The following is a 27,353-nucleotide window of genomic DNA, read 5'->3' on the forward strand; positions in this document are numbered from 1 at the left end:
GCGAAATTGCAAGAAAGTTATGGTTGTTGCATGCGTGCCGTTCCAAGAAAGCAGCCCAATTCAAGAAAAGCTTCATCTACATAAACAAAAGTACAACTCAATTATCGGTACTAACCAAGAGTGAAGGTTGTGAGATCTGACCACTTAACAATAACTATAACATAGACCTATTAGCTCAAACAAGTAACGGTCAAGTCAGCTTTGGCTGACTTCAACCGGTTATGTACGTGAAATAGCCACAAGGAGAAGAAATAAGCCGTGCAACAAAAAAAGAAAGGATATGTTATGAAGGAAACTTATCTTACAAGCGAAACTGCAACGAAGCCATGGTAATTGCATACGTGTCGTTCCAAGAAAGCAGCATACTTTCAGAAAAGCTCCATCTACATAAACAAAAGTACAACTCAATTATCGATACTAACCAAGAGTGAAGGTTGTGAGATCTGACCACCTGAAAAAACTATAACACAGACCTATCAGCTCAAACAAGTAACGGTCAAGTCGGCTTTGGTTGACTTCTACCGGTTATGTACAGGAAACAGCCACAAGGAGAAGAAAAAAGCCATGCAACAAAAAAGAAAGGATATATTGTGAAGGAAACTTATCTAACAAGCGAAACCAGAAGAAAGCCAACGTTGTCGCATGCGTGACGATCCAAGAAAGCAGCTCACTTCAAGAAAAGCTCTATCTACAAAAACAAAAGTACAACTCAATTATCGGTACTAACCAAGAGTGAAGGTTGTGAGATCTGACCACCTAAAAAAAACTGTAACATAGACCTATCAGCTCAAACAAGTAACGGTCAAGTCAGCTTTGGCTGACTTATACCGGTTATGTACACGAAACATCAACAAGGACAAGAAATAACCCGTACAACAAAAAAGAAAGAATATATTGTGAAGAAAACTTATCTTACAAGCGAAACCGGAAGGAAGCCATGGTTGTCGCATGCGTGCCGATCCAAGAAAGCAGCTCACTTCAAGAAAAGCTCCATCTACAAAATCAAAAGTACAACTCAATTATCGGTACTACCCAAGAGCGAAGGTTGTGAGATGTGACCACCTAAAATAAACTATAACATAGACCTATCAGCTCAAAAAAGTAACGGTCAAGTCAGCTTTGGCAGACTTCTACAGGTTATGTACACGAAATATCCAAAATGAGAAGAAATAACCCGTGCAACAAAAAAGAAATGATATATTGTCAAGGAAACTTATCTTACTAGCGAAACCGCAAGGAAGCCATGTTTGTCGCACGCGTGCCGATCCAAGAAAGCAGCTCACTTCAAGAATAGCTTCATCTACAAAATCAAAAATACAACTCAATTATCAGTACTAACCAAAAGTAAAGGTTGTGAGATCTGACCACCTAAAAAAAACTATAACATACACTTATCAGCTCAAACAAGTAACGGTCAAGTCAGCTTTGGCTGACTTCTACCGGTAATGTATAAGACACATCCACAAGGAGAATAAATAACCCGTGCAACAAAAAAGAAATGATATATTGTGAAAGAAACTTATCTAATAAGCGGAATCGGAAGGAAGCCATGGTTGTCGCATGCGTGCCGAGCCAAGAAAGTAGCTCACTTCAAAAAAAGCTCCATCTACAAAAAGAAAAGTACAACTCATTTATCGGTACTAACCAAGAGTGCAGGTTGTGAGATCTGACCACCTAAAAAAACTATAACGCAGACCTATCAGCTCAAACAAGTAACGGTCAAGTCAGCTTTGGCTGATTTCTACCGGTTATGTACACGAAAGAGCCACAAAAGAAGAAATAAGCCGTGCAACAAAAAAGAAAAAAATATTGTGAAGGAAACTTATCTTAGTAGCGAAACCGCAAGGAAGCCATGGTTGTCGCATGCGTGCCGAACCAAGAAAACAGCTCACTTCAAAAAAAGCTCGATCTACAAAAACAAAAGTACAACTCAATTATTAATACTAACCAAGAGTGAAGGTTGTGAGATCTGACCACCTAAAAAAAACTATAACGCAGACCTATCAGCTCAAACACGTAACGGTCAAGTCAGCTTTGGCTGACTTCTATCGGTTATGTACACGAAACAGCCACAAGGAGAAGAAATAAGTCGTGCAACAAAAAAGAAAAGATATATTGTGAAGGAAACTTATCTTACTAGCGAAACCGCATGGAAGCCATGGTTGTCTCATGCGTACCGATCCAAGAAAACAGCTGACTTCAAGAAAAGCTCCATCTACGAAAACAAAAGTACAACTCAATTATCGGTACTAACCAAGAGTGAATGTTATGAGATCTGACCACCTAAAAAAAATTATAACGCAGACCTATCAGTTCAAACAAGTAACGGTCAAGTCAGCTTTGGCTGACTTCTACCAGTTATGTACACGAAACATCCACAAGGAGAAGAAATAACCCGTGCAACAAAAACGAAAGGATATATTGTGAATGAAAGTTATCTTAGTAGCGAAACCGCAAGAAAGCCATGCTTGTCGCATGCGTGCCGTTCCAAGAAAGCAGTCCACATCAAGAAAAGGTCCGTCTACATAAAGAAAAGTACAACTGATTTATCCGTACTAACCAAGAGTGAAGGTGGTGAGATCTAACCACCTAAAAAAACTATAACATAGACCTATCAGCTCAAACAAGTAACGGTCAAGTCTGCTTTTGCTGACTTCTACCGGTTATGTACACGAAACATCCACAAAGAGAAGAAATAAGCCGCGCAACAAAAAAAGGGATATATTGTGCAGGAAACTTATCTTACAAGCGAAACCACGAGGAAGTCATATTTGTCGCTTGCGTGACGTTCTAAGAAAGCAGCCCACTTCAAGAAAAGCTCCATCTACATAAACAAAAATACGACTGAATTTTCCGTACTAACCAAGAGTGCAGGTTGTGAGATCTGACCACCTAAAAAAAACTATAATAGAGACCTATCAACTCAAATAAGTAACGGTCAAGTCAGCTTTAGCTGACTTCTACCGGTTATTTACACGAAACAGCTACAAGAAGAAGAAATAAGTCGTGCAACAAAAAAGAAAGGATATATTGTGAAGGAAACTTATCTTATTAGCGAAACCGCAAGGAAGCCATGGTTGTCGCATGCGTGCCGTTTCAAGAAAGCATCCCACTTCAAAAAAAGGTTCATCTATATAAACAAAAGTATAACTGAATTATCCGTACTAACCAAGAGTGAAAGTTGTAAGATCTGACCACCTAAAAAAACTATAACATAGAACTATCAGCTCAAACAAGTAACGGTCAAGTCAGCTTTAGCTGACTTCTACCGGTTATGTACACGAAACAGCCACAACGAAAAGAAATAACCTGTGCAACAAAAAAGAAAGGATATATTGTGAAGGAAACTTATCTGACAAGCGAAACAAGAAGGAAGCCATGTTTGTCGCATGCGTGCCGATCCAAGAAAGCGGCTCACTTCAAGAAAAGCCCCATCTACAGAATCAAAAGTACAACTCAATTATCCGTACTAACCAAGAGTGCAGGTTGTGAGATCTGACCACCTAAAAAAAACTATAACACAGACCTATCAACTCAAACAAGTCACGGTCAAGTCAGCCTTGGCAGACTTCTACCGGTTATGTACACGAAACATCCACAAGGAGAAGAAATAACCCGTGCAACAAAAAAGACATGATATATTGTGAAGGAAACTTATCTAACAAGCGAAACCGGAAGGAAGCCATGGTTGTCGCATGCGTGACGATCCAAGAAAGCAGTTCACTTTAAAAAAAGCTTCATCTGCTGAATCAAAAGTAGAATTCAATTATCAGTACTAACCAAGATTGAATGTTGTGCGATCTGACCACCTAAAAAAAACTATAGACCTATCAACTCAAACAAGTAACGGTCAAGTCTGCTTTGGCTGACTTCTACCGGTTATGTACACAAAACATTCACAAGAAGAAGAAATAACCCGTTCAACAAAAAAAGAAAGGCTATATTGTGAAGGAAACTTATCTAACAAGCGAAACCGGAAGGAAGCCATAGTTGTCGCATGCGTGCCGATCCAAGAAAGCAGTTCACTTTAAAAAAAGCTTCATCTGTTGAATCAAAAGTAGAATTCAATTATCACTACTAACCAAGAGTGAATGTTGTGCGATCTGACCACCTAAAAAAAATTATAGACCTATCAACTCAAACAAGTAACGGTCAAGTCTGCTTTGGCTGACTTCTACCGGTTATGTACACAAAACATTCACAAGAAGAAGAAATAACCTGTGCAACAAAAAAGAAAGGATATATTGTAAATGAAACTTATCTAACAAGCGAAACCGGAAGGTAGCCATGGTTGTCGCATGCGAGCCGATCTACGAAAGCCGCTCACTTCAAGAAAAGCTCCATCTACAAAATCAAAAGTACAACTCAATTATCAGTACAAACAAGAGTGAAGATTGTGAGATCTAACCACCTAAAGAAAACTATAACACAGACCTATCAGCTCAAACAAGTAACGGTCAAGTCAGCTTTGGCTGACTTCTACCGGTTATGTACACGAAACATCCACAAGGAGAATAAATAACCCGTGCAACAAAAAAGAAATGATATATTGTGAAGGAAACTTATCTAACAAGCGAAACCGGAAGGAAGCCATGTTTGTCGCATGCGTGCCGATCCAAGAAAGCAGCTCACTTCAAAACAAACTCCATCTGCAAAATCAAAAGTAGATTTTTCAATTATCAGAACTAACCAAGAGTGAAGGTTATGCGATATGACCACCTAAAAAAAACTATAGACCTATCAGCTTAAACAAGTAACGATCAAGTCAGCTTTGGCTGACTTCTACCGGTTATGTACACAAAACATCCCCAAGGAGAAGAAATAATCCGTGCAACAAAAAAGAGAGGATATATTGTGAAGGAAACTTATCTAACAAGCGAAACCGGAAGGAAGTCATGGTTGTCGCATGCGTGCCGATCCACGAAAGCAGCTCACTTCAAGAAAAGCTTCATCTACAAAATCAAAAGTACTACTCAATTATTAGTACTAACCAAGAGTGAAGGTTGTGAGATCTAACCACCTAAAAAAAACTATAACACAGACCTATCAGCTCAAACAAGTAACGGTCAAGTCAGCTTTGGCTGACTTCTACCGGTGATATAAACGAAACATTCACAAGAAGAAGAAATAACCCGTGCAACAAAAAAAAAGGATATATTGCGAAGGAAACTTATCTTACTATCGAAACCGCAAGGAAGCCATGCTTGTCGCATGCGTGCCGATCCAAGAAAACAGCTCACTTCAAAAAAAGCTCCATCTACAAAATCAAAAGTACAACTCAATTATCAGTACTAACTAAGAGTGAAGGTTGTGAGATCTAACCACCTAAAAAAAACTATAACACAGACCTATCAGCTCAAACAAGTAACGGTCAAGTCAACTTGGGCTGATTTCTACCGGTTATGTACAAGAAACATCCACAAGGAGAAGAAATAACCCGTGCAATAAAATAGAAAGGATATATTGTGAAGGAAACTTATCTAACAAGCGAAACCGGAAGGAAACCATGTTTGTCGCATGCGTGCCGATCCAAGAAAGCAGCTCACTTCAAAACAAACTTAATTTGCAAAATCAAAAGTAGAATTCAATTATCAGTACTAACCAAGAGTGAAGGTTGTGCGATAGGACCACCAAAAAAAAATTATAGACCTATCAGCTCAAACAAGTAACGGTCAAGTCAGCTTTGGCTGACTTCTACCGGTTATATACACGAAACAGTCACAAGGAAAAGAAATAACCCGTGCAACAAAAAAAAAAGATATATTGCGAAGGAAACTTATCTTACTATCGAAACCGCAAGCAAGCCATACTTGTCTCATGCGTGCCGATCCAAGAAAGCAGCTCAATTCAAAAAAAGCTTCATCTGCAAAATCAAAAATAGAATTATATTCTCAGTACTAACCAAGAGTGAATGTTGTGCGATCTGACCACCTAAAAAAACTATAGACCTATCAACTCAAAAAGTAACGGTCAAGTCAGCTTTGGCTGACTTCTACCGGTTATGTACACGAAACATTCATAAGGAGAAGAAATAACCCGTGCAACAAAAAAGAAATGATATATTGTGAAGGAAACTTATCTAACAAGCGAAACCGGAAAGAAGCCATGTTTGTCGCATGCGTGCCGATCCAAGAAAGCAGCTTACTTCAAAACAAACTCCATCTGTAAAATCAAAAGTAGAATTCAATTATCAGTACTAACCAAGAGTGAAGGTTCTGCGATATGACCACCAAAAAAAACTATAGACCTATCAGCTCAAACAAGTAACGGTCAAGTCAGCTTTTGCTGACTTCTACCGGTTATGTACACAAAACATTCACAAGGATAAGAAATAACCAGTGCAACAAAAAAGAAAGGATATATTGTGAAGGAAACTTATCTAACAAGCGAAACCGGAAGGAAGTCATGGTTGTCGCATGCGTGCCGATCCACGAAAGCAGCTCACTTCAAGAAAAGCTCCATCTACAAAATCAAAGTACAACTGAATTATCAGTACTAACCAAGAGTGAATGTTGTGCGATAGGACCACCAAAAAAAACTATAGACCTATCAGCTCAAAAAAGTAACGGTCAAGTCAGCTTTGGCTGACTTCTACCGGTTTTGTACACAAAAAAGAAAGGATATATTGTGAAGGAAACTTATCTAACAAGCGAAACCGGAAGGAAGCCATGGTTGTTGCATGCGTGCCGATTCACGAAAGCAGCTCACTTCAAGAAAAACACCATCTACAAAATCAAAAGTACAACTCAATTATCAGTACTAACCAAGAGTGAAGGTTGTGAGATCTAACCACCTAAAAAAAACTATAACACAGACCTATCAGCTCAAACAAGTAACGGTCAAGTCAGCTTGGGCTGATTTCTACCGGTTATGTACAAGAAACATCCACAAGGAGAAGAAATAACCCGTGCAATAAAATAGAAAGGATATATTGTGAATGACACTTATCTAACAAGCGAAACCGGAAGGAAACCATGTTTGTCGCATGCGTGCCGATCCAAGAAAGCAGCTCACTTCAAAACAAACTTCATTTGCAAAATCACAAGTAGAATTCAATTATCAGTACTAATCAAGAGTGAAGGTTGTGCGATAGGACCACCAAAAAAAACTATAGACCTATCAGCTCAAACAAGTAACGGTCAAGTCAGCTTTGGCTGACTTCTACCGGTTATATACACGAAACATTCACAAGGAGAAGAAATAACCCGTGCAACAAAAAAAAAGGATATATTGCGAGGGAAACTTATCTTACTATCGAAACCGCAAGGAAGCCATACTTGTCACATGCGTGCCGATCCAAGAAAGCAGCTCAATTCAAAAAAAGCTCCATCTGCAAAATCAAAAGTAGAATTCTATTCTCAGTACTAACCAAGAGTGAATGTTGTGCGATCTGACCACCTAAAAAAACTATAGACCTATCAACTCAAAAAGTAACGGTCAAGTCAGTTTTGGCTGACTTCTACCGGTTATGTACACGAAACATCCATAAGGAGAAGAAATAACCCGTGCAACAAAAAAGAAAGGATATATTGTGAAGGAAACTTATCTAACAAGCGAAACCGGAAAGAAGCCATGTTTGTCGCATGCGTGCCGATCCAAGAAAGCAGCATACTTCAAAACAAAATCAATCTGTAAAATCAAAAGTAGAATTCAATTATCAGTACTAATCAAGAGTGAAGGTTATGCGATATGACCACCAAAAAAAACTATAGACCTATCAGCTCAAACAAGTAACGGTCAAGTCAGCTATAGCTGACTTCTACCGGTTATGTACACAAAACATCCACAAGGATAAGAAATAACCCGTGCAACAAAAAAGAAAGGATATATTGTGAAGGAAACTTATCTAACAAGCGAAACCGGAAGGAAGTCATGGTTGTCGCATGCGTGCCGATCTACGAAAGCAGCTCAATTCAAGAAAAGCTCCATCTACAAAATCAAAAGTACAACTGAATTATCAGTACTAACCAAGAGTGAATGTTGTGCGATAGGACCACCAAAAAAAGCTATAGACCTATCAGCTCAAAAAAGTAACGGTTAAGTCAGCTTTAGCTGACTTCTACCGGTTATGTACACAAAAAAGAAAGGATATATTGTGAAGGAAACTTATCTAACAAGCGAAACCGGAAGGAAGCCATGGTTGTTGCATGCGTGCCGATTCACGAAAGCAGCTCACTTCAAGAAAAACACCATCTACAAAATCAAAAGTACAACTCAATTATCAGTACTAACCAAGAGTGAATGTTGTGAGATCTAACCACCTAAAAAAAAATATAACACAGACCTATCAGCTCAAACAAGTAACGGTCAAGTCAGCTTGGGCTGATTTCTACCGGTTATGTACAAGAAACATCCACAAGGAGAAGAAATAACCCGTGCAATAAAATAGAAATGATATATTGTGAATGAAACTTATCTAACAAGCGAAACCGGAAGGAAACCATGTTTGTCGCATGCGTGCCGATCCAAGAAAGCAGCTCACTTCAAAACAAACTTCATTTGCAAAATCACAAGTAGAATTCAATTATCAGTACTAACCAAGAGTGAAGATTGTGCGATAGGACCACCAAAAAAAACTATAGACCTATCAGCTCAAACAAGTAACGGTCAAGTCAGCTTTGGCTGACTTCTACCGGTTATATACACGAAACATTCACAAGGAGAAGAAATAACCCGTGCAACAAAAAATAAGGATATATTGCGAAGGAAACTTATCTTACTATCGAAACCGCAAGGAAGCCATACTTGTCTCATGCGTGCCGATCCAAGAAAGCAGCTCAATTCAAAAAAAGCTCCATCTGCAAAATCAAAAGTAGAATTCTATTCTCAGTACTAACCAAGAGTGAATGTTGTGCGATCTGACCACTTAAAAAAACTATAGACCTATCAACTCAAAAAGTAACGGTCAAGTCAGCTTTGGCTGACTTCTACCGGTTATGTACACGAAACATCCATAAGGAGAAGAAATAACCCGTGCAACAAAAAAGAAAGGATATATTGTGAATGAAACTTATCTAACAAGCGAAACCGGAAAGAAGCCATGTTTGTCGCATGCGTGCCGATCCAAGAAAGCAGCATACTTCAAAACAAACTTCATCTGTAAAATCAAAAGTAGAATTCAATTATCAGTACTAACCAAGAGTGAAGGTTATGCGATATGACCACCAAAAAAAACTATAGACCTATCAGCTCAAACAAGTAACGGTCAAGTTAGCTTTGGCTGACTTCTACCGGTTATGTACACAAAACATCCACAAGGATAAGAAATAACCCGTGCAACAAAAAAGAAAGGATATATTGTGAAGGAAACTTATCTAACAAGCGAAACCGGAAGGAAGCCATGGTTGTTGCATGCGTGCCGATTCACGAAAGCAGCTCAATTCAAGAAAAGCTCCATCTACAAAATCAAAAGTACAACTCAATTATCAGTACTAACCAAGAGTGAATGTTGTGCGATCTGACCACCTAAAAAAACTATAGACCTATCAACTCAAACAAGTAACGGTCAAGTCAGCTTTGGCTGACTTCTACCGGTTATGTACACGAAACATCCAAAAGGAAAAGAAATAACCCGTGCAACAAAAAAGAAAGGATGTATTGTGAAGAAACTTATCTAACAAGCTAAACCGGAAGGAAGCCATGTTTGTCGCATGCGTGCCGATCCAAGAAAGCAGCTCACTTCAAAACAAACTCAATCTGCAAAATCAAAAGTAGAATTCAATTATCAGTACTAACCAAGAGTGAAGGTTGTGCGATATAACCACCAAAAAAAACTATAGACCTATCAGCTCAAACAAGTAACGGTCAAGTCAGAATTGGCTGACTTCTACCGGTTATGTACACAAAACATCCATAAGGAGAAGAAATAACCCGTGCAACAAAAAAAAAGGATATATTGTGAAGGAAACTTATCTCACAAGCGAAACCGGAAGGAAGCCATGGTTGTCGCATGCGATAACCTGAATTCTGCAACTCAATGTAAACCGCTTTAGAAACTGATGACCAAATCACAATTCAAAGCACATAGGAATGGTACAAAATTTCAGATATGTAACCTTCTCGTGTACAGAAAAGCTAACCTTGACATAGGTTAGATTGTGATTTACACAGAGGGCAAGGTTGCTAAGCAAAGTCCAAGGGGTGGTGGTCCACGCCACAAGAGCGGCAGCATCAGAATCATTGACTACAGGAAACGACACCATCACTGCCGGATCAGGAACATCCTTATAATTTAGTCCTGCCTCAAAATTTGAAAGAGGTGTCTCGCAACCAGTACTGTACGGCATAACCTGCAACAGAAATAATTAGTTTACTAGCATTTTTTGTCTAAATTGGTTTACTATGTTTGGTTGCAAAACAAGTAAAGCTAGAATAGCCAAATCAAGAATAGCTATTGTTTGTCTTATTATAATAGCCAAATCTCAAAACCCTTATTAATTAGCGACCAACAAAAGAATCAGGTTACAACCTAATTAAAGAAAACTATTGAAGTAAACATGATCAGTGATGTGCTCCAGTATAGTAAAGTAGTAACCACAAGGTTCAGCACATCACTCCAAACAAATTGGATAATTAAATGCAAAAAATGTTGTTAGAAGGGAAATTGAGCAAAATTTCCAGCACATAACAGTGAATTCTAAGAAATTAGCCTGAGCTATAGATAGAATATAACAGTGAATTCTAAGAAAAATCAACCATATACCGGATTCAACAGTAGCTATAATTAAATGCGTAACTAGAGAAGAGAGATGGGGGAATATCAAGTTTGAATTACCATAAACAATAAAAATTCAAAAAGAAATGAAATATATTGCTTACCAGCTCAACGTATCATGAAAACAATTGACAATAATGATCAATTGAGAAATAGAATGAGAATACAATACCTAACAGGTTTAATGAGACAATTTTGATGAAAATTTGTAGTTATACCTATCATCTTCTATCTCGATTCTCTTACACGGACTGTTCCAGTGTTTGCCTTTATATGTCTGGCTTGATTCACATCTGCAATAATTCAAGTTTATTTACCTCTAAAGTGAAGAATTTAGAAACTATGTAGTTATGAAGGACAAATTAGTGAAAAAGCTCTTCATGTTTCAACCAATTATTTTCAGTGTTTAGACTTTAAGAGGGTTCTAAGCCAGTATAGTTTGGAATACCTTATCTAATAAAACATAGGGGTCAAACCGAAAAATTCCCAGCAGCACTTCTAAACTATAGACAAACTTGCCTACTACCCAGGACCAAACTTCAATGAACTCAATTCACTCAACATAGGAGCCAAAAACCAGCCACAAAGAAGTACCTCAACTCAATTTGAAAAGTGACAGAAATTCACTATTCTAAACAGTGCCAATTAGCACCATTGTTATTGTTATAAAGATTAAATACAGTTAAAGGTTCTTAAAATTCTTGGAAACTCCCTGAGGTTCTAGTACAGCATGCAAACCATAACCATGCTTAAACCAGACTGAAACACCCATTTTGACAATTTAAATCTTGGATCAAGGAGACCTAGACATGATCTACCTGCTGTGATTTTAATCCATACGTTTTTTCTCAATTTAAGGGAAGAAATCTACCTGCTGTGAGTTTGATCTGTGCATACATTAGATTTCCTAAATGTCATGATTTGCAAAGGACATGATCCTAATGCCGTGGCCTATACAAGTTGTGAAACTAAGGTGAAAGTGAGAAGGCATCAAATTTTCTCAATGTGATGATTTCCAAAAGGACGTGTGCCACGTTCAACACTCTTTTAGAAGAGCTACGCAAGAAAGGAGGGAACGACAAAGTATCACATTTGCTGAATGCGATGATTTCCAAACTGAAAATGAAATTGACAATGCTCATGAGTCTAATGTCATGACCTATAGCACTCTTTTTAGTGGGCTATACCAAAAAAATGAAATTGACAAGGCATTTTTTTTTTTTGTAAACAGATCAAACTAAAAATTTAAACAAATGTCAAACTGAGGAGAAACCTAATTTTCCAAATGTCATGATTTTCAAAGGGCATGAGCCTAACACCAGGACTGGCATTTGAACAGGACTATACTGACTATACTGACTATTTATCCTTATTTATATAATAACAGACAGGACTGGCACTTGAACAGCCATTCAGTAAATTGGCGGACAAAATATAAACAAAGAAGAGAAAGTCAATGCAAGTGCTTAACCAGCATGAACAAATAAGCATACCTAAATCAAAAACAAAAAAAAGGACGGGAAATTGAGGTCATCACTGGGCACAATTGTAGTAATAGATGTGAAAAGCAAGTATATATGGGATTTATGGGCCACGTTACCCAAAATGGCAGTAGGAACATACTATAGCAGTGCCTCACAACATATTCCCAACTTTTACATTATTAGTTATCAAGCAAACATCACAGACACAATTCGAAATCGCAAGTGATGCTCTGAAAATGTTGCTTAACTTCTAGTAAATATACCTTAAATGTCATTGTGTCCCAGATTGCAAGAGTTTTATCAGCACCAATGGTGATGAGTTGTGGTGCACTTCCCATTTGAGAGCTCAACTGCAACAACACCCCCGTCATGTGCCTGTTCACACCCAATAAAATAATGAGAAAATCAGATTATTATATGATAGCAGTTTAAGAACAGGCACTTTATTAGACATACTAAATTTGTGCATTTTGAGAACTTCAGACTGAAGTGCGATACATAGTATCTACAAATACAATTAAGTGCTGTCCTGAAATAAGAAAGGGAGTCCCATTCTATTCATCAAAAGCATAAATTTGAATTTTGGTTTTTCTCATTCGTTCCTCAAAATTTCGAAGTTCCATGCTAAACAAATGAGGAGGAAAAATTACCTTGAGACTAAGTTTTGGAACGAGTTCACGTGAATCATTGATATGATCAGCACTCCGTAGTATAAGAAGGCCATCACTAGCGCCCGATACCAAAAATTGCTGATAAGGTCAAAATAGACAACAAAAAAAAAATTCTGCATCAACTATAACAAAGTCTAATTTATCAAAATTCATATCATGTAGTAACAAGTACCAGTAAATTAACCATGTCTTAAAAGAAAAGTTAGTGTTGTGTGCTACCTCACCACTAGCTGCAACAAATGTCATCAAGCAAGCTATGGAGCCTTTATGACCTCCCGTGTACCTTCTGACCATCTACACAGTATACCATCTTCAGTCATGATTCATTAAAATATACCAAAAAGTTAAAAAAATCAATTTAGGAAGCTTCATATAACCTTCCATGTAATCATTGATAATACTCTTATAACATCATCAGAACCACCGAAAGCAACAAGTGGGCCATCGTTGGAAGCAGACCGAGATAAGAACTCCATACTATAATAAGAGAAAAGTTGAACATTTACTGGTGGCTCAAGTGATATTCAAACATTAAAAAACGAAAAAATGGAAAGGATAAAAGAAAAAGGTCTTGCGCACGCTTAATTAACCAAATGGGTCATGTACTACTGAATATTAACAAACATTTTATAAGAACACCAAAATATGTCCACTACCTCACTCTCGAGATCACGAGGACAATTTGGTCATATTTTTAGAAGAAATAACAAAAGAAAAGCATAACATTTAATCCTATTATGCTTAGTGATTCACAAGAAGAAGCTTTTTTCACATACCAAAGTAGAGATCAATTATCAAGCTCCTGTTTGGGTACATCCCGTCCCCGCATGGTAACAAGATCCAAAAAGATGGCCTTATTCTCACAACAAATCACGACAAAATGTCTCCCTCTAGTGGATGTCACTGGGCTACCACCAAAAGCAGAGGAGTTTTGGTTCACTGCAGTTGGGGCCTCAGAAGCCACAGCCCAGCTACGCCAGTGCTGCCAGTAATGCACGTCATCGTCAAAGAAACCAACCTGCTTCACACTTTACAGAAAGATGGTTCGTCAGTGTAAAGGCATCATTGTAATTTTCCATGTCAACCAGAAGCACTGACTGTAATAGACCAACCATTACACACAAATCAAAGTGAAAGGGGTCATCCCAGATGGACTTGAACTGGCATGTCAATACAAGCTTGCTTTAGTAAGGTACCTCCATAATTGATACCAGTATGATACAGAACTGTATACCTAATTATGGTATGAACTGAAACAGTATGTACAGTTAACTTACAAGATGGTATTATGCAATTCAGCACTGAATGTTGTATATCAGTACCAAGATTCTAGAAAAATGATGGTCTAAAGAAGGGTAAAATTGAGTTACCTGCCTCCTCCAATGGCCTCTGTGGGCCTCCCTCTGTGGGAATCTGTGTCACCCTCTGCTAATTTCTCGAGCTTTGCTCCAACTAACCGCCTCTCATCTACTCCTCCCGCTTTAAGCTCGTATATTATCTGAAATATCAGATCAGTGAAGATTTACAATGCATTGATCGTAATTCCTACAGAGAAAAAATGAAGTTGAATGGAAACCTGGCGGTGCTCCCAGTCCCAAACGAAGACGCGATAGGAGGCATCAGCAGTGACCATCCATGGATGCGTGGGATGAAGCTGGATCTTCACGATCTTGTCGCTCGTCGGGCGAAATGCCCTTAAGCGAAGCATCTTACTCTCTCACAATGACTTTCTTCACTTCTCTACTTCTCTAGAGAGAGAGAGAGGTTTGATAGATCTGAGGAAGAAGAAGAAGGAAGAGTTTCCCGAGTTGTAACAGGAAAAGGAATGAATTAGAGATCTGGAGCGCTATGTAATTACGAGAAAGTCGGTTGGCTAGCGCAAGAGAGTTCGATCGGTGTATGAGAGGCGGAGGCTTGGCGCGAGAGGAGAGGGCTCTCCCGATCTCTCTCTCTACCTCGCTCTTTCTCCGAAGAACTGAACTAAATGCCACTAAATAGATAGAAGTATGGGAGGAGCTAGCCGTTGTGATAAAATGGAAAGAATCTTCGATCTGGATTTTCTAAGATATCAAACAGATTTGGAATGGAATGGAGGAGTGAGAGAGAGCGGAGATAACATAAATTCCACCTGAGTTTTTTAGTTTTAGGAGAAAGACGATGATAGCACCTGAGGTAACATAAATTGTGAGTTTAGATCTTGACCGCTCCATCTGCTTTTGCACGAATATTAAAGGTGCCAGTGCATTCCACATGAATCGTGTTTTATTTGATGGTGATTCAACAGAGAGCCCGAATATTAAAGGTGCCAGTGCATTCCACATGAATCGTGTTTTATTTGATGGTGATTCAACAGAGAGCCACAGTCCTTTGCTTTGCGTGTAGAGCAAGCCACCTAGCCACCTACTTCAATTATTAAATTACATGACCTAATTCATTTATCTATATCTATATATGTGCATTTAAATTACATAAATGAATTAGGTTATAAAAAGATGTTATTAAATTACATAAATGTACAAATTATTAAATTAAAATTCTGTAAATAAGAATTTTCATAAAAATAACATACAATTTTTTTTGTGACATATTAAAAATAAGTAGTTTGATAAGAATAAAAATGTTAATAAAAAGTTTGCTAATAAAAAAAAGGGTAACTTAGATACAAACAAATTATAAATTGAGTTTAGAAACTTTCGTTTGATTAAATGTAATGGACGGTATTGTTCTTTTAATTGCCAGAGAAATCTCAATCGATCAATTACAACTTGCACGAATCTCAAAGCCCTTCTTACCTCTATTAAATTTGAAAGGTTGCTTCGGCAACTATTATGCAATTGTTTTTAAGACATGGAAGAACATATATAGAGATGTTATATATATAAGGTGGTGAGCTTCATAGACATTATAGAAATTGCGCAAGTAATAGATCATGTTTTCATCTTTAAACAACAAAAACTAACACTTCACAGTAGGTAAGTCTAGACTGCAGATCATGTTTGGAAGAGAGATAACATGCTCTGTGTATGCGTGCTATCTGTTTATGGCAAATCTTCCAAACATACCTTTTGTCTGACAAGATAACTGTTTTGTTGATATCTCTATCAACACAAAATAGTATTTACAACTAACAAAATATGTCAACGTTTTTTAAAAACCATAGCTCAGTTATGCCTTCTTCTCTTTTGCTTTCCTGCTGCTTTCACTGTTGTTTAAAATAAGGATATGTGTTAGTTTGTCTTGTAATTCGGAAATGATTGAACTACTTTAATTTATTCAATTGTTTTAGTAAAAAATGAAGTGCATTTTTTTTTATATATTTTTCATCCAAACTCTTAATAGGGGATTTCTTATTGTAAGGCATAGTGAATATAATTTGGTTTAACGAATAGATTGTGAAGATGTTAATAATGTGTTTTGCAATGTTTCTATATGAGGAATTGTTTAAGGCGGTTTGGAGTTCATGGGGTTTTTAGGTAGGTTGCTTAAGTTTATAATTGTTGGTTTCTGATTTGTGGTTGAGGGTTTAGGTTTTATGAGTTGCATAAAAAAAAAGTGAAATTGTGAAGGTAATGGATGTTGTAGATGACAGATTTATGAAGGGTATGTGCCATACAGGTGGAATTTAGAAGGCCATAAAGGTCATCAATCTGATATTGCGACCTATAACAATCTGATTAATGGGATGTGCATTGAAGGTAAAATTGATGAGGCCGATGATAATTTAAATAGCATGATTGCTAGAAGGCATAAGCCTAATGTTATGGGCTACATATTTTTATCGATGGCCTATGACAGAATGGTGAAAGTGATGTTATGGAGTACATTATGTAGAAGAGAGGTTAACATTACGTAACAGTCTTTTTGGTTGTTCTCTATAAAGTTTTGTGTATTGTTGAATATTATATGAATATAAGATTTCATTACCTGGTTCGTGGCTTTTTCGACAATTCTTGTATAAACAGTGGTCTGCTTGTTTTATTTGTCTCAGAAGTTGCTGGAAGTTTTGGTTGTGATTCAAAGCTGCATGAGAAAATTAGTTGTAGAAATAGATTAAATAGTGATTTCAAAGAAAAGGCATTAAGTAGAAACAGATTAAGTAGCACTCAAGCTGGTCGGAATAAAGTAGCAGGCATTTTTTTTTTAGTTGTATATACATGAGATAATTCATCAGGGAAACTTGTTTTCAGTTTTGAATTTCATCTACCTTGTACCAACTAAAGTAGCTGTAACCTCTTTATTGTTGTATATCAAAAGTGAAACTGAGAAGATATCAGACTTTCTATTTAAGACAAATCCTAAAAAAGTGCAAACCTAATATTGAAATGCAGGTTAGTAATAAGAGAACTATCACCTATAGCATTTTTATTCTTGGGATGTTTAACTTATGTGAAGCTAAAAAGACAAATAACTGAAGATATTGACATAGATTGCATTCAAAATGTGTAAGCTAATTATAATCTAATACTCTATGTGCATAATGTATCTATTAAGCACTATGCCTCATTGGCAACAATACTTGAATAAAGAAAAATGAGAAGTCACAGGTGGCAATGACTTTGTAGCATTTGTGCAGAATTACTTGAAAAACTGAGAAAAATATTGTGTTTTATTTTTAGTACCTGCTTTTTTGATATGGCGTTGCTGGTGTTGTCGGTAGTTGCTGTGTTGTTGTTGGTGGTACATCTCATATGTTAGTCACATGATAGTAGATGCATAGTAGATGCTATCTTGTGTGAACCTGTTCCTTTCCCATTTTATTGTAAACAACAATTCTTTGTTCGTCAGCTCGCTAAATTTTGGCGGTAAGTATTCCTTTCCTTCGGTTTTGGACCAGTTTAAAAGGTCTTGTGCTGAAGAGCCAACCAAGTCCTCGGCTAGTTTTCCAATAAAACTGAATTGAGCCTCACTCGTATCGTCAGTAACTATCAAGCTGAAATTGAGCCTGTAGAACGAATTTAACAAAAATATATTAATAATAATTGTAGGAGAGATTGATGAGTTTTGAAGAACTTTATTATTGGTTTCTTAATGTAATAAACTCACCATGGCATAGGTTTTCGTACGTTGGCTTTGCATTTGTAACAGCAGTAAGATGGTTTTTCTTTGGTTTTTCTTTGGTTTGTGTTGATAAGGACATATTTGGAAATATTGCATCTTTCTGACATAATTAATTGTTTTTTCGTTAAATAAAAGTAAGGTTTTTCGTGCACATATTAAAACCAATACAATAGTCTACAATTAGTTTAAATGTTGGGAGAAATGAAACATTTTTAATTGGCGAATAATAGACAGGAAGTTATAAATTACTTATGGTGGTCCTTCAAATTTAACAAAGTCTCTAATATTAAACTTATGATAAATTAACGAAGGTAAAAAAAAAATTGGTAGGAAATTATGCATGGCAATGAAAATAATTGTTGTAAATACGTTTGAAGATATGAAAAGTTTTACATAACAGTAATGTACCTCTTTGTCAACAAATATATAGTCGTGAGAAATTTTTGTTCAATCTTTTGCGTTGAGAGCTGTCCAGAATTTTGTGATTCTTCCTCTAATTCTTTGTCGATACACTCCAGGTTTAAGCATTGCAACGGGCGTTATATTTTTCCGAGCAGCCATCTGAATATATATGGTAATGTTGAAAGTGTTAGCTAAAAGTACCAAATTTGTGCAAACTAATTTAAACATGGAAGCAACTATAATTACATAATATTGAAATATTTGTTCATGCATGAGCAAGTAATAGATGATGCAATACAACTATAGTGCTTGATCGCTATCATTAAGGAAAAGTGAGACTTGTTTACTGTCATCAAGGGAAATTGACAAGAGAGATTTGCTTACATGTGAAAAGAAAGAAAAACCAACAATATTAGCCAACAAAAGTATCAAACTACAATAGGAGAGTTCCAGTTAGCAGCAAATCCGATGTAACAGTAGAATAAATACATTAGTGTTATGGTTGGCGCATCATATCGATAAGGATTCTTTGATGTTTTATATGCAAGTTTGGCAGTTCAGCAAACTGATGAAACTTGGATTTTGAGGCTCCATTTTGGGAGCTTTAGGAATTGAATTTGGTTAATTCAAGTTCACAACTTGATAGAGGAGTGAACAAATAGTCTTTGAGAGTTGAAAGCATGTCATTTGAATTTATGGTTTGATTTCTATTCAATTTGCAGAAGGGCATGTCAATATGTTTTGACTTTTATGCAATCATCAGGTTGATACTCTTTTTTTAACAATTTCTTCAAATTTCTTTAACACTACCCATCATTTTAAGTTCATAGGCATGTAGTAAATTGGTTATTAAGTGTTTGTGTAAAATTTCAGATTCTGGATCAAAAGGGAAAGCCTTGTTTCAATCCATAGCACAGTTGGTTCTCTATACTATGGATTTTGGCAGTCTGATTTGGCATTTTGTATTCCTTGATTTCTTGAATGTCAAGGGGTGATCTAAATTCGTAGATGTCTTCTAAATGCTATCAGATACACATCAGATCTATCTCATATTTTTAGGAATTTTATTTCACTTATTTCCATCCAAATTTGTATCGTCAACACAGCAGTTCAGGATCAGTGTTGGATACCACTCGGTGATTTGAATTTCTCCTTCTTTGGTTGTCATTTGATTTTGAAATTTGTCGAGGTTATTCTTTGCTATTTTTTCTTTAGGCTATAATATTTTGAGGATTTAAGGCATAGCCTATAAGATTTCATCAACGTTTGAAAACAGCAAGTTGTGATAGAATTAATCTTGTTGTTATGTTTCAGTTTGTTTTGTTTACGTTTTGTTTTAATTCTAGCAGAAGTTTAAGTTTTCTGTTTTAGATAAAGTGTACTGTCAAGAGTAATCCTAACGGATGGCTAAGAATAGAGTAGAGGTTATTCTTAGTGAGCAGTTATTTAGATTCCAGTTTTTATTTAGTGGATGTAACCTTTCTTATAGCAGTTATGATTTGTATATATAAGAAAAACCAGAAAATGATGCAGGCAGTTTTTTAAGCATCGCAAATATCTGTCTTTTGTTTTTCTCTCTGTGATTGTGTCACTGGCCGTATGCAAGAATAGCCAACATTTGGTATCAGAGCCAAGGTTGTCAAAGCAATGGCCGGTGATGAAGGAGATCAATCAAAGACACTTGCAGTTCCCATGGCCAAAAGTGTCTCTATACCGATCCAATATCCCATGTTAAGCGAGATTAATTACGGCATATGGGCTATCAAGATGAAGATAGTCCTACGTTCGCTGGGAGTTTGGTCTGTGATAGAAGGAGGGGTCAAAGATGAGGACAAGGATCAAGGAGCGATGGTTGCAATATCTCAGGCAGTGCCGGACGACGTGATGATGGCAATCGCAGAGAAACAGTCGGCCAAGGAGGCCTGGGACGCTCTCAAGGAGATGCGTATAGGCGAGGATCGTGTCAAGAAGGCACGTGTACAAGTCCTGAAACGGCAACTAAACAAATTGCATATGCAAGAATCGGAAACTGTGAATGAGTATTCGATGAAGTTGATTGGATTAGTTGGTGAGATCCGATCCCTTGGCACAAAACTAGAAGATACTGAAGTGGTAGAGAAGTTATTCAGTTCGGTTCCAGATCGGTTCCTTCAGATCATCGGAACAATTGAGCAATTTGGAGATTTAGACACGATGTCAGTCTCTGAAGCAATTGGTAGATTGAGAACATATGAAGAAGGGCTAAAGGGGCGGCATCATACAAAGGGCACAGGGGAGCAGTTGCTTCTTAGTCAAGCCGAATGGGAGGCTAAGTTCTCAAAAGGTAGAAGAGAAGAAGGTTCGGGCAGTACCAAAAGAGGAGGCCGACATGGAAGGGGTCGGGGCCGTGGACGTGGTCAAGGTGCAGGCCGAGGAGGCTTTGATCACACGGGAGATGATCGAAAACCACGAAAGTTTGATATTGCTAAGGTGAAATGTTACAATTGCAATGATTATGGTCATTTCGCTAAAGAATGTCCCAAACCAAATAGAAGAGAAAAGGCTAATTTGATTGTAAAGAATAATGATGACGAACCAGCACTGTTGTTGACTGAAACCTGTGAACTTATCCACACAATACCGAAGGAAGGAAAGGTGCTAAAAGAAGATGAAATAGCGCTAAAGGCTGTCAGCAACCTGGACACAACCTGGTATTTGGACAGTGGCGCAAGCAATCATATGACCGGCTGCATTGAAAGATTTGCAGAGATTGATACTACAGTCAGAGGCTCTGTGAAGTTTGGAGATGGTTCAACAGTAGAGATACAAGGAAGGGGTTCGATACTCTTTGAATGCTTCACTGGTGAACACAGATTACTCACTAACGTTTACTATATTCCAAGGTTAAAAAGTAACATAATTAGTCTTGGGCAGTTAGATGAGAATGGATGTAAGATAGTGATTGAAAGAGGAGTACTGTCTATCCTGGACAGAACACAGAAGGTGCTAGTCAAAGTGACCAGATCTGGGAATCGGTTATACCTTTTGCGTACTTCTCCAACCCATCCAGAATGCCTCCTGGCGAGAAGCAAAGAAGGAGCTTGGCTCTGGCACGCAAGGTATGGTCATGTGAATTTTCATGCTTTAAAAATCATGGGTAAGAACGGGATGGTGCATGGCATGCCCTTGATAGATCATGAAGATCGCATTTGTGATGGATGTTTGATTGGAAAACAACAACGAAAACCATTCCCTGCTGAATCAAATTTCAGAGCCGAGTACCCTCTTCAGTTATGGCATGTAGATTTGTGCGGGCCAATCACACCGACTACGAATGGAGGAAAGCGTTATTTTATGCTAATTGTCGATGATTGCACAAGGTTTATGTGGCAGGTTCTGATCTCAAGCAAAGCCGAGGCGTTCGAAAGTTTTAAAAGGATCAAAGCTGCAGCCGAAATGGAGAAGGGGTGTAAGTTGAAAGGCTTTCGAAGTGATCGTGGTGGTGAATTCACATCAAATGAATTCAAGAGCTTTTGTGAATTAAATGGTATTAAACACTACCTTACTACACCTTATTCTCCGCAGCAAAATGGTGTTGTGGAACGGAGAAATCAGACAGTGGTTGGCATGGCAAGAAGTTTGCTGAAAAGTAAAAGTGTTCCCGGCGAATTTTGGGGAGAAGCGGTGTCAACGGCAATTTACTTGCTGAACAGAGCACCAACCAAGAGTCTAGTAGATAAAACTCCCTATGAAGCTTATTACAATCGAAAACCAAGAGTAGGACATCTGCGGGTTTTCGGATGTATTGCTCACGTGAAGAATGTCACACCTCACCTTCCGAAACTAGAAGATCGAAGCAAACCTATGGTGTTTATTGGGTATGATTTGAATACCAAGGGTTATCGGATGTTTGATCCAAAGACAAAGAGGGTGGTAGTGACTCGTGATGCCGTGTTTGATGAAGAAAAGAAGTGGGACTGGACTGATTCATCGGTTACAGAATCTAGACCAGCAAAGGATATCTTTACTGTTCTGAATTTTCCTGTTGCAGATTCAAGTGCTGCTGCCCATCAACGAATTGAGGAAGAAATGCTGCATCCTAATATGGCGTCTCCACAGCAAGAGTTCAATCAATCTGACCAGCCTGAGGATACACCTACTGGTAGCAACAGAGCAGATGGATTCGACTCTGGAAATGCACAAACTCCAGTGTCGTTTCCTGTTGAGCAGAGGGCATCCGAATTGAACCATCCAGAGGATTTGGAAATAGGGCCAAGAGGAACACGAGATATCAAAAGCCTTTACTATACGGGGCTATGTTTGCTAGGAGAGGAGGAGCCTGCGAATTATGAAGAAGCAAGAACAGATTTAGCATGGAGAAAGGCTATGGAAGAAGAAATTTCCAGCATACGGGAGAATGCAACATGGAGGTTAGTTGATTTACCAGAAAAACATAAGCCAATTGGTTTGAAGTGGGTGTTTAAATTGAAGAAAGATACTCAAGGGAGAATAATCAAACACAAGGCAAGGTTAGTAGCAAAGGGGTATGTTCAAAAGCACGGGATAGATTTTGACGAAGTTTTTGCTCCTGTTGCTCGATTGGAAACTGTACGGTTATTGATTTCAATCGCTGCACAAAAGGGGTGGCAAGTGCATCACATGGATGTAAAATCCGCTTTCCTTAACGGTGAATTGGAGGAGGATGTGTATGTTCTGCAGCCACCGGGTTTTGAGATAAAAGGAGAAGAGCATAAGGTGCTGAAACTGTATAAAGCTTTGTACGGTTTGCGACAAGCACCTAGAGCATGGAACTCCAAGTTGGATAAGTCTTTGAAGGCACTGGGTTTTGAGAGATGTCTATTAGAACATGCTGTGTACACGAGAAAGGAAGGTAATTTAATTGTTGGAGTATACGTAGATGATTTGATCATCACCGGAGAGAGTATTCGAGGTGTTGACAAATTCAAATCTCAGATGAAAGGTGTATTTAGCATGAGTGATCTTGGATTACTTAGCTATTACTTGGGGATTGAAGTGTGTCAGACTCCAACAAGAATCACCTTAAAGCAATCGGGTTTTGCAAAGAAGGTACTGGAGAAATGTGGGATGAAGGACTGTAACCCAACACAGATTCCTATGGAGCCCCGTCTGAAATTGAACAAGGACAGCATTGAACCTCCTGTAGATGTAACCTTGTATCGAAGTATTGTTGGCAGTATGAGATACTTACTGCACACACGTCCAGACTTGGCATTTGCCGTTGGAATGGTAAGCCGATTTATGGAGAAACCCACGCTGGAACACATGGCAGCAGTAAAGCACATACTAAGGTATGTGAAGGGAACATTGAATTTCGGTTGTGTGTATGAGAAGAAAGAAGAAAATCCGGAACTGATTGGATATTCTGATAGCGATTTAGCAGGTGATGTTAATGACAGAAAAAGCACCTCAGGTTCGATGTTTTTCTTTGGGTCAAATCCTATCAGTTGGTGTTCACAGAAACAGAAAGTGGTTGCACTGTCTTCATGTGAAGCAGAGTACATCGCTGCATGTGCAGCAGCGTGTCAAGGAGTATGGTTGGGACGATTGTTAGCTGATTTGCTTAAGACCGAGGTTAAGAAAGTGGTTCTAAAGATCGATAATCAGTCCGCAATTGCCTTAAGCAAGAATTCAGTTCATCATGAGAGGAGTAAACATATTGACACTCGGTTTCATTACATAAGAGATTGTGTGGAATCGGGATTGATTGAAGTTCAGCATGTTCGTACCGAAGACCAGCGTGCCGATATCCTAACGAAGTCACTGGGAAGGATAAAGTTTCAGGAGATGAGAGGAAAGATTGGTGTACTGGACATCAATAAAGAACAACAAGCTTAAGGAGGAGAATGATAGAATTAATCTTGTTGTTATGTTTCAGTTTGTTTTGTTTACGTTTTGTTTTAATTCTAGCAGAAGTTTAAGTTTTCTGTTTTTAGATAAAGTGTACTGTCAAGAGTAATCCTAACGGATGGCTAAGAATAGAGTAGAGGTTATTCTTAGTGAGCAGTTATTTAGATTCCAGTTTTTATTTAGTGGATGTAACCTTTCTTATAGCAGTTATGATTTGTATATATAAGAAAAACCAGAAAATGATGCAGGCAGTTTTTTAAGCATCGCAAATATCTGTCTTTTGTTTTTCTCTCTGTGATTGTGTCACTGGCCGTATGCAAGAATAGCCAACAAGTTGGCTAAATTTTATGGTAAAAGCAAACTGCAACTTTCTCTGATCTTCTAAAGTACTGACCTTGAGAAATGGAAAATAGAGGCACGGTTGCAGTTCAAAACTTCTTTGAATTAGCTCTTAATGGAAGTATTGACGCCGTCTTTTTTAAGATCGGATCCTATGAGAAGGGAAAGGGAAAAATTAGTATAAAATTGCACAAAATAATTTTACACGACAAATTTCGAAAATAGAGTGAACACGCCCTTCTTCGATGGAAGATGTATATGTTGATTTTTTCTTCGTATGATTAAATAATTCATTGACAGGCGAATTTCTTGAAGGAGGGAAAAATTGAGAAGCTTTAATGGTTGTAAAGCCTCAGTTGCAAATTCAGGCAAATCTGAAAAAATTAGCGTGGCCGATAACTAAAAAGGAGTCACTAGTGTCACAGACCAAAGCACATTTTCATATGGAGATCATGTTAAGCTGAACAGATCGATTATTTGAACTTTTAAAATGGAGCTAAGCATCCATAGAACAGACCAAAGTGCGCTATGCATAGTACCATAGCCTCACACTCTCTTCTAAATACAGAAAAGGAAATAACTGACAGGTAGTCTGGTGTCATAATTACTCTTTACTAATTAAGTAGTACCTTGTTGAGTTTGACTCGCCAGTTGCTTCAGTGTCTCCATCAGTTGATCGCACATTGTGTTAGTCGAGGAGAGCTTTGAATCTAACCCAAGCCAGAGCTTGGCATTCTCAGTCTGTTTTGCTTTCAGCTTTGCATTTGCATTTATAGCATGTCGAAACTTGGTTTCTACAGTTTGCATATGCTCTGTTGCCCTTTTTAGCTTAGCATGCTGCTCAAATTGCATATAATAGAGTTGAGCAGTGAAATCGTGACCCTTCCTCTTTAATGTGTCATCTGTATAATCAATCAAAAGAGATTCATTCACTCATCAGCTGAGGAAGAAATGATAGCTATTTGTGTAAAAAATAGGAACTTGTTTGATTTGATCGAAATCAACGGTTGCTTTTGCGGCAGCAGAAAAATTAGAGGCAATCATATACTTAAGAGGCACAGTAGCTTAGGGTTTTAGCTAAAGAGATTAAAGATCTGCACACTCACCGGTAGAGAAGCTATCGATCGTGTGAGAGAAGCCGATCCGAGTCAGATTTGACGCCAAGGGTTAGTGTATGGAAGTGCATTGAAAGGAGATAACGATCGACGAACTGATCAGTGGTTATGTTGCGTGGAAGAGAATTTGCCCCGACTCCTCTCTCCTCTCTCTCCTCTCTTCTCTCTCGCACCCTTTTTTTTTTAGAAAATGACTTTGTATAGGTTACCAAGTTTCTCTCTCGCACCCTTTTTTCTCTGTCCTCTCTCTCTCTCTCCCTCTCCGAGTCTCAGTTACTTAGAAATGAAATGAACTGGGAAAAGAACCGACTACTACTATATGTCCCTTTTTTCGGTTTTTTTTTTAATTTCAGTAAGAATTTTCACAAATAATGTATTAAATCGGTGACAAGTCTACTAAATTATTGATTTTACGCAAATAACAAAGTTGTATGCATTTTTAGTATTAATGATTGTCATCAAATATACTTGTAAATATATTTAATAAATAATGGGTTTGTAATTTTTGTCATGAAAATGATATTCCTCTTCTCCTCTCCTGTGTTCAATTTTATTTTTTACATCTTATTTGAGTGATATTTTTTCAAGAATAATAAATAAACAAGTAGCGAAACTAAAGCATCATATATATATAATTATGTAAGTTTTAAATCTCATGTCTTTCATCCTTTATTTGTATTTTACATTTTTTTTCAAAATTCAAATAGTTGATTCGAACTGTTCGGAGTCATTGAACAATTATGAGAAGATTTTTCATCAATTATGAAAAGATTTTCAAACTTGTGATGGAAAATATATTTCCAAACCTGTGATGGAAAATCTCTCCCATTGATCTGATTTTCATCACAGGTTTGAAAAATCTTCTCATAATTGATGGGATTAAAATATTTCATGCCTTATTCGTGTTTTACATTCTTAAATAGAAAAGGTTTGAAAAGGTTTGAAAAGGTCTGATAAGAACATCGAACCAGCGATCAATTGATGTCGAGAAAAAAAAAACAAGAATACTATATAAGGAATTTGATTATTTGAACAAAATTTGACAAGTTAGACTCTTCGAGAATATATATTTGATAATGTTTTTAAGGGTGGGGATTTAAAAGTTTTACCCTTGAAAAATAAAAATTGGGCTTGCAAGCTAGGTAATAGAAAATACATATGCTTGTGGCCGTACAATCAACCAACAAGCTTAGATAAAAAATTTAGTCTGTGATGGAGAGAAAAATCATAAGAGCCAAATTATTTTATTTCAACCATTATTCCTGAAAATATTTATCATAGATGCACAATTTTTTACCATATTAATTTGAAATCTAATTGGCTCATTGTCAGTATTTGTAATTTTTAACGAAGCACTTTTCTATATTACAGTTTTTTTTTTTTGAGGAAAAATATGGGTCTTGTCCACATTAAATTCCTTTTCTATATTACAGTTGTTTCTAGCATTGTATTATTTCTCTGAAACACTAGAGAATGGTATTGTGCTAATTACCAGTAGCAGTACCTAATTAAACTAAATATTTAATTTTTTTAGATGCAGCTAGTCAATACTCAATACGTTCTATTTTTAATAAAATTAAAATTGAGGACCGAAAATTTTGTTTCAAAAGAATATTAGGAAAAACCACCTTCAAAAATCAAATGGAATGCATGCACTAAACAGGCGCTTCAAAAATCAAATGGTGATGCAATTTATACAGAA

General features: G+C 37.4%; 1 protein-coding gene and 2 long non-coding RNA genes across 4 annotated transcripts; all 3 read right to left on the reverse strand.

Annotated features, from left to right (window-relative positions):
* Positions 1-12,848: 12,848 nt before the first annotated feature.
* On the reverse strand, positions 12,849-13,303 carry LOC144556542 (uncharacterized). The gene is made up of 3 exons (XR_013512473.1): positions 13,247-13,303; positions 13,089-13,163; positions 12,849-12,947 (listed from the first exon to the last, which is right to left on the reverse strand). It is a non-coding gene; the product is annotated as an uncharacterized LOC144556542 (long non-coding RNA).
* A 353-nt stretch (positions 13,304-13,656) lies between these two features.
* Positions 13,657-14,711, reverse strand: LOC144556608 (uncharacterized). Its single transcript, XM_078304989.1, has 3 exons — positions 14,446-14,711; positions 14,240-14,367; positions 13,657-13,897 (listed from the first exon to the last, which is right to left on the reverse strand). The coding sequence occupies exons 1-3, from the start codon at positions 14,575-14,577 to the stop codon at positions 13,657-13,659; spliced, it is 501 nt and encodes a 166-aa protein (XP_078161115.1). The 5' UTR covers positions 14,578-14,711.
* Positions 14,712-15,785: 1,074 nt separating this feature from the next.
* Positions 15,786-25,756, reverse strand: LOC144557383 (uncharacterized). 2 transcript variants are annotated; one of them, XR_013512642.1, is made up of 7 exons: positions 25,643-25,756; positions 25,166-25,438; positions 24,592-24,688; positions 18,336-18,488; positions 17,489-17,811; positions 16,794-16,889; positions 15,786-16,071 (listed from the first exon to the last, which is right to left on the reverse strand). It is a non-coding gene; the product is annotated as an uncharacterized LOC144557383 (long non-coding RNA). The 2 variants fall into 2 exon arrangements; XR_013512641.1 differs by lacking the exon at positions 25,643-25,756 and having other exon boundaries at positions 25,166-25,603.
* Between the last annotated feature and the right edge of the window lie 1,597 nt (positions 25,757-27,353).

Source organism: Carex rostrata, chromosome 7 (genome assembly GCF_964058835.1).
Source record: "Carex rostrata chromosome 7, lpCarRost1.2, whole genome shotgun sequence".
NCBI lineage: Eukaryota > Viridiplantae > Streptophyta > Magnoliopsida > Poales > Cyperaceae > Carex > Carex rostrata.

Excerpts from the sequence above, each read along its gene's own strand:
- LOC144556608 (XM_078304989.1), bottom strand. The coding sequence starts at position 14,577 with ATGCTTCGCTTAAGGGCATTTCGCCCGACGAGCGACAAGATCGTGAAG. Across the intron at positions 14,368-14,445 it reads GGGACTGGGAGCACCGCCAG|ATAATATACGAGCTTAAAGC; the intron begins GTTTCCATTCAA and ends CTGATATTTCAG. Across the intron at positions 13,898-14,239 it reads GAGGCCATTGGAGGAGGCAG|TGTGAAGCAGGTTGGTTTCT; the intron begins GTAACTCAATTT and ends CTTTCTGTAAAG.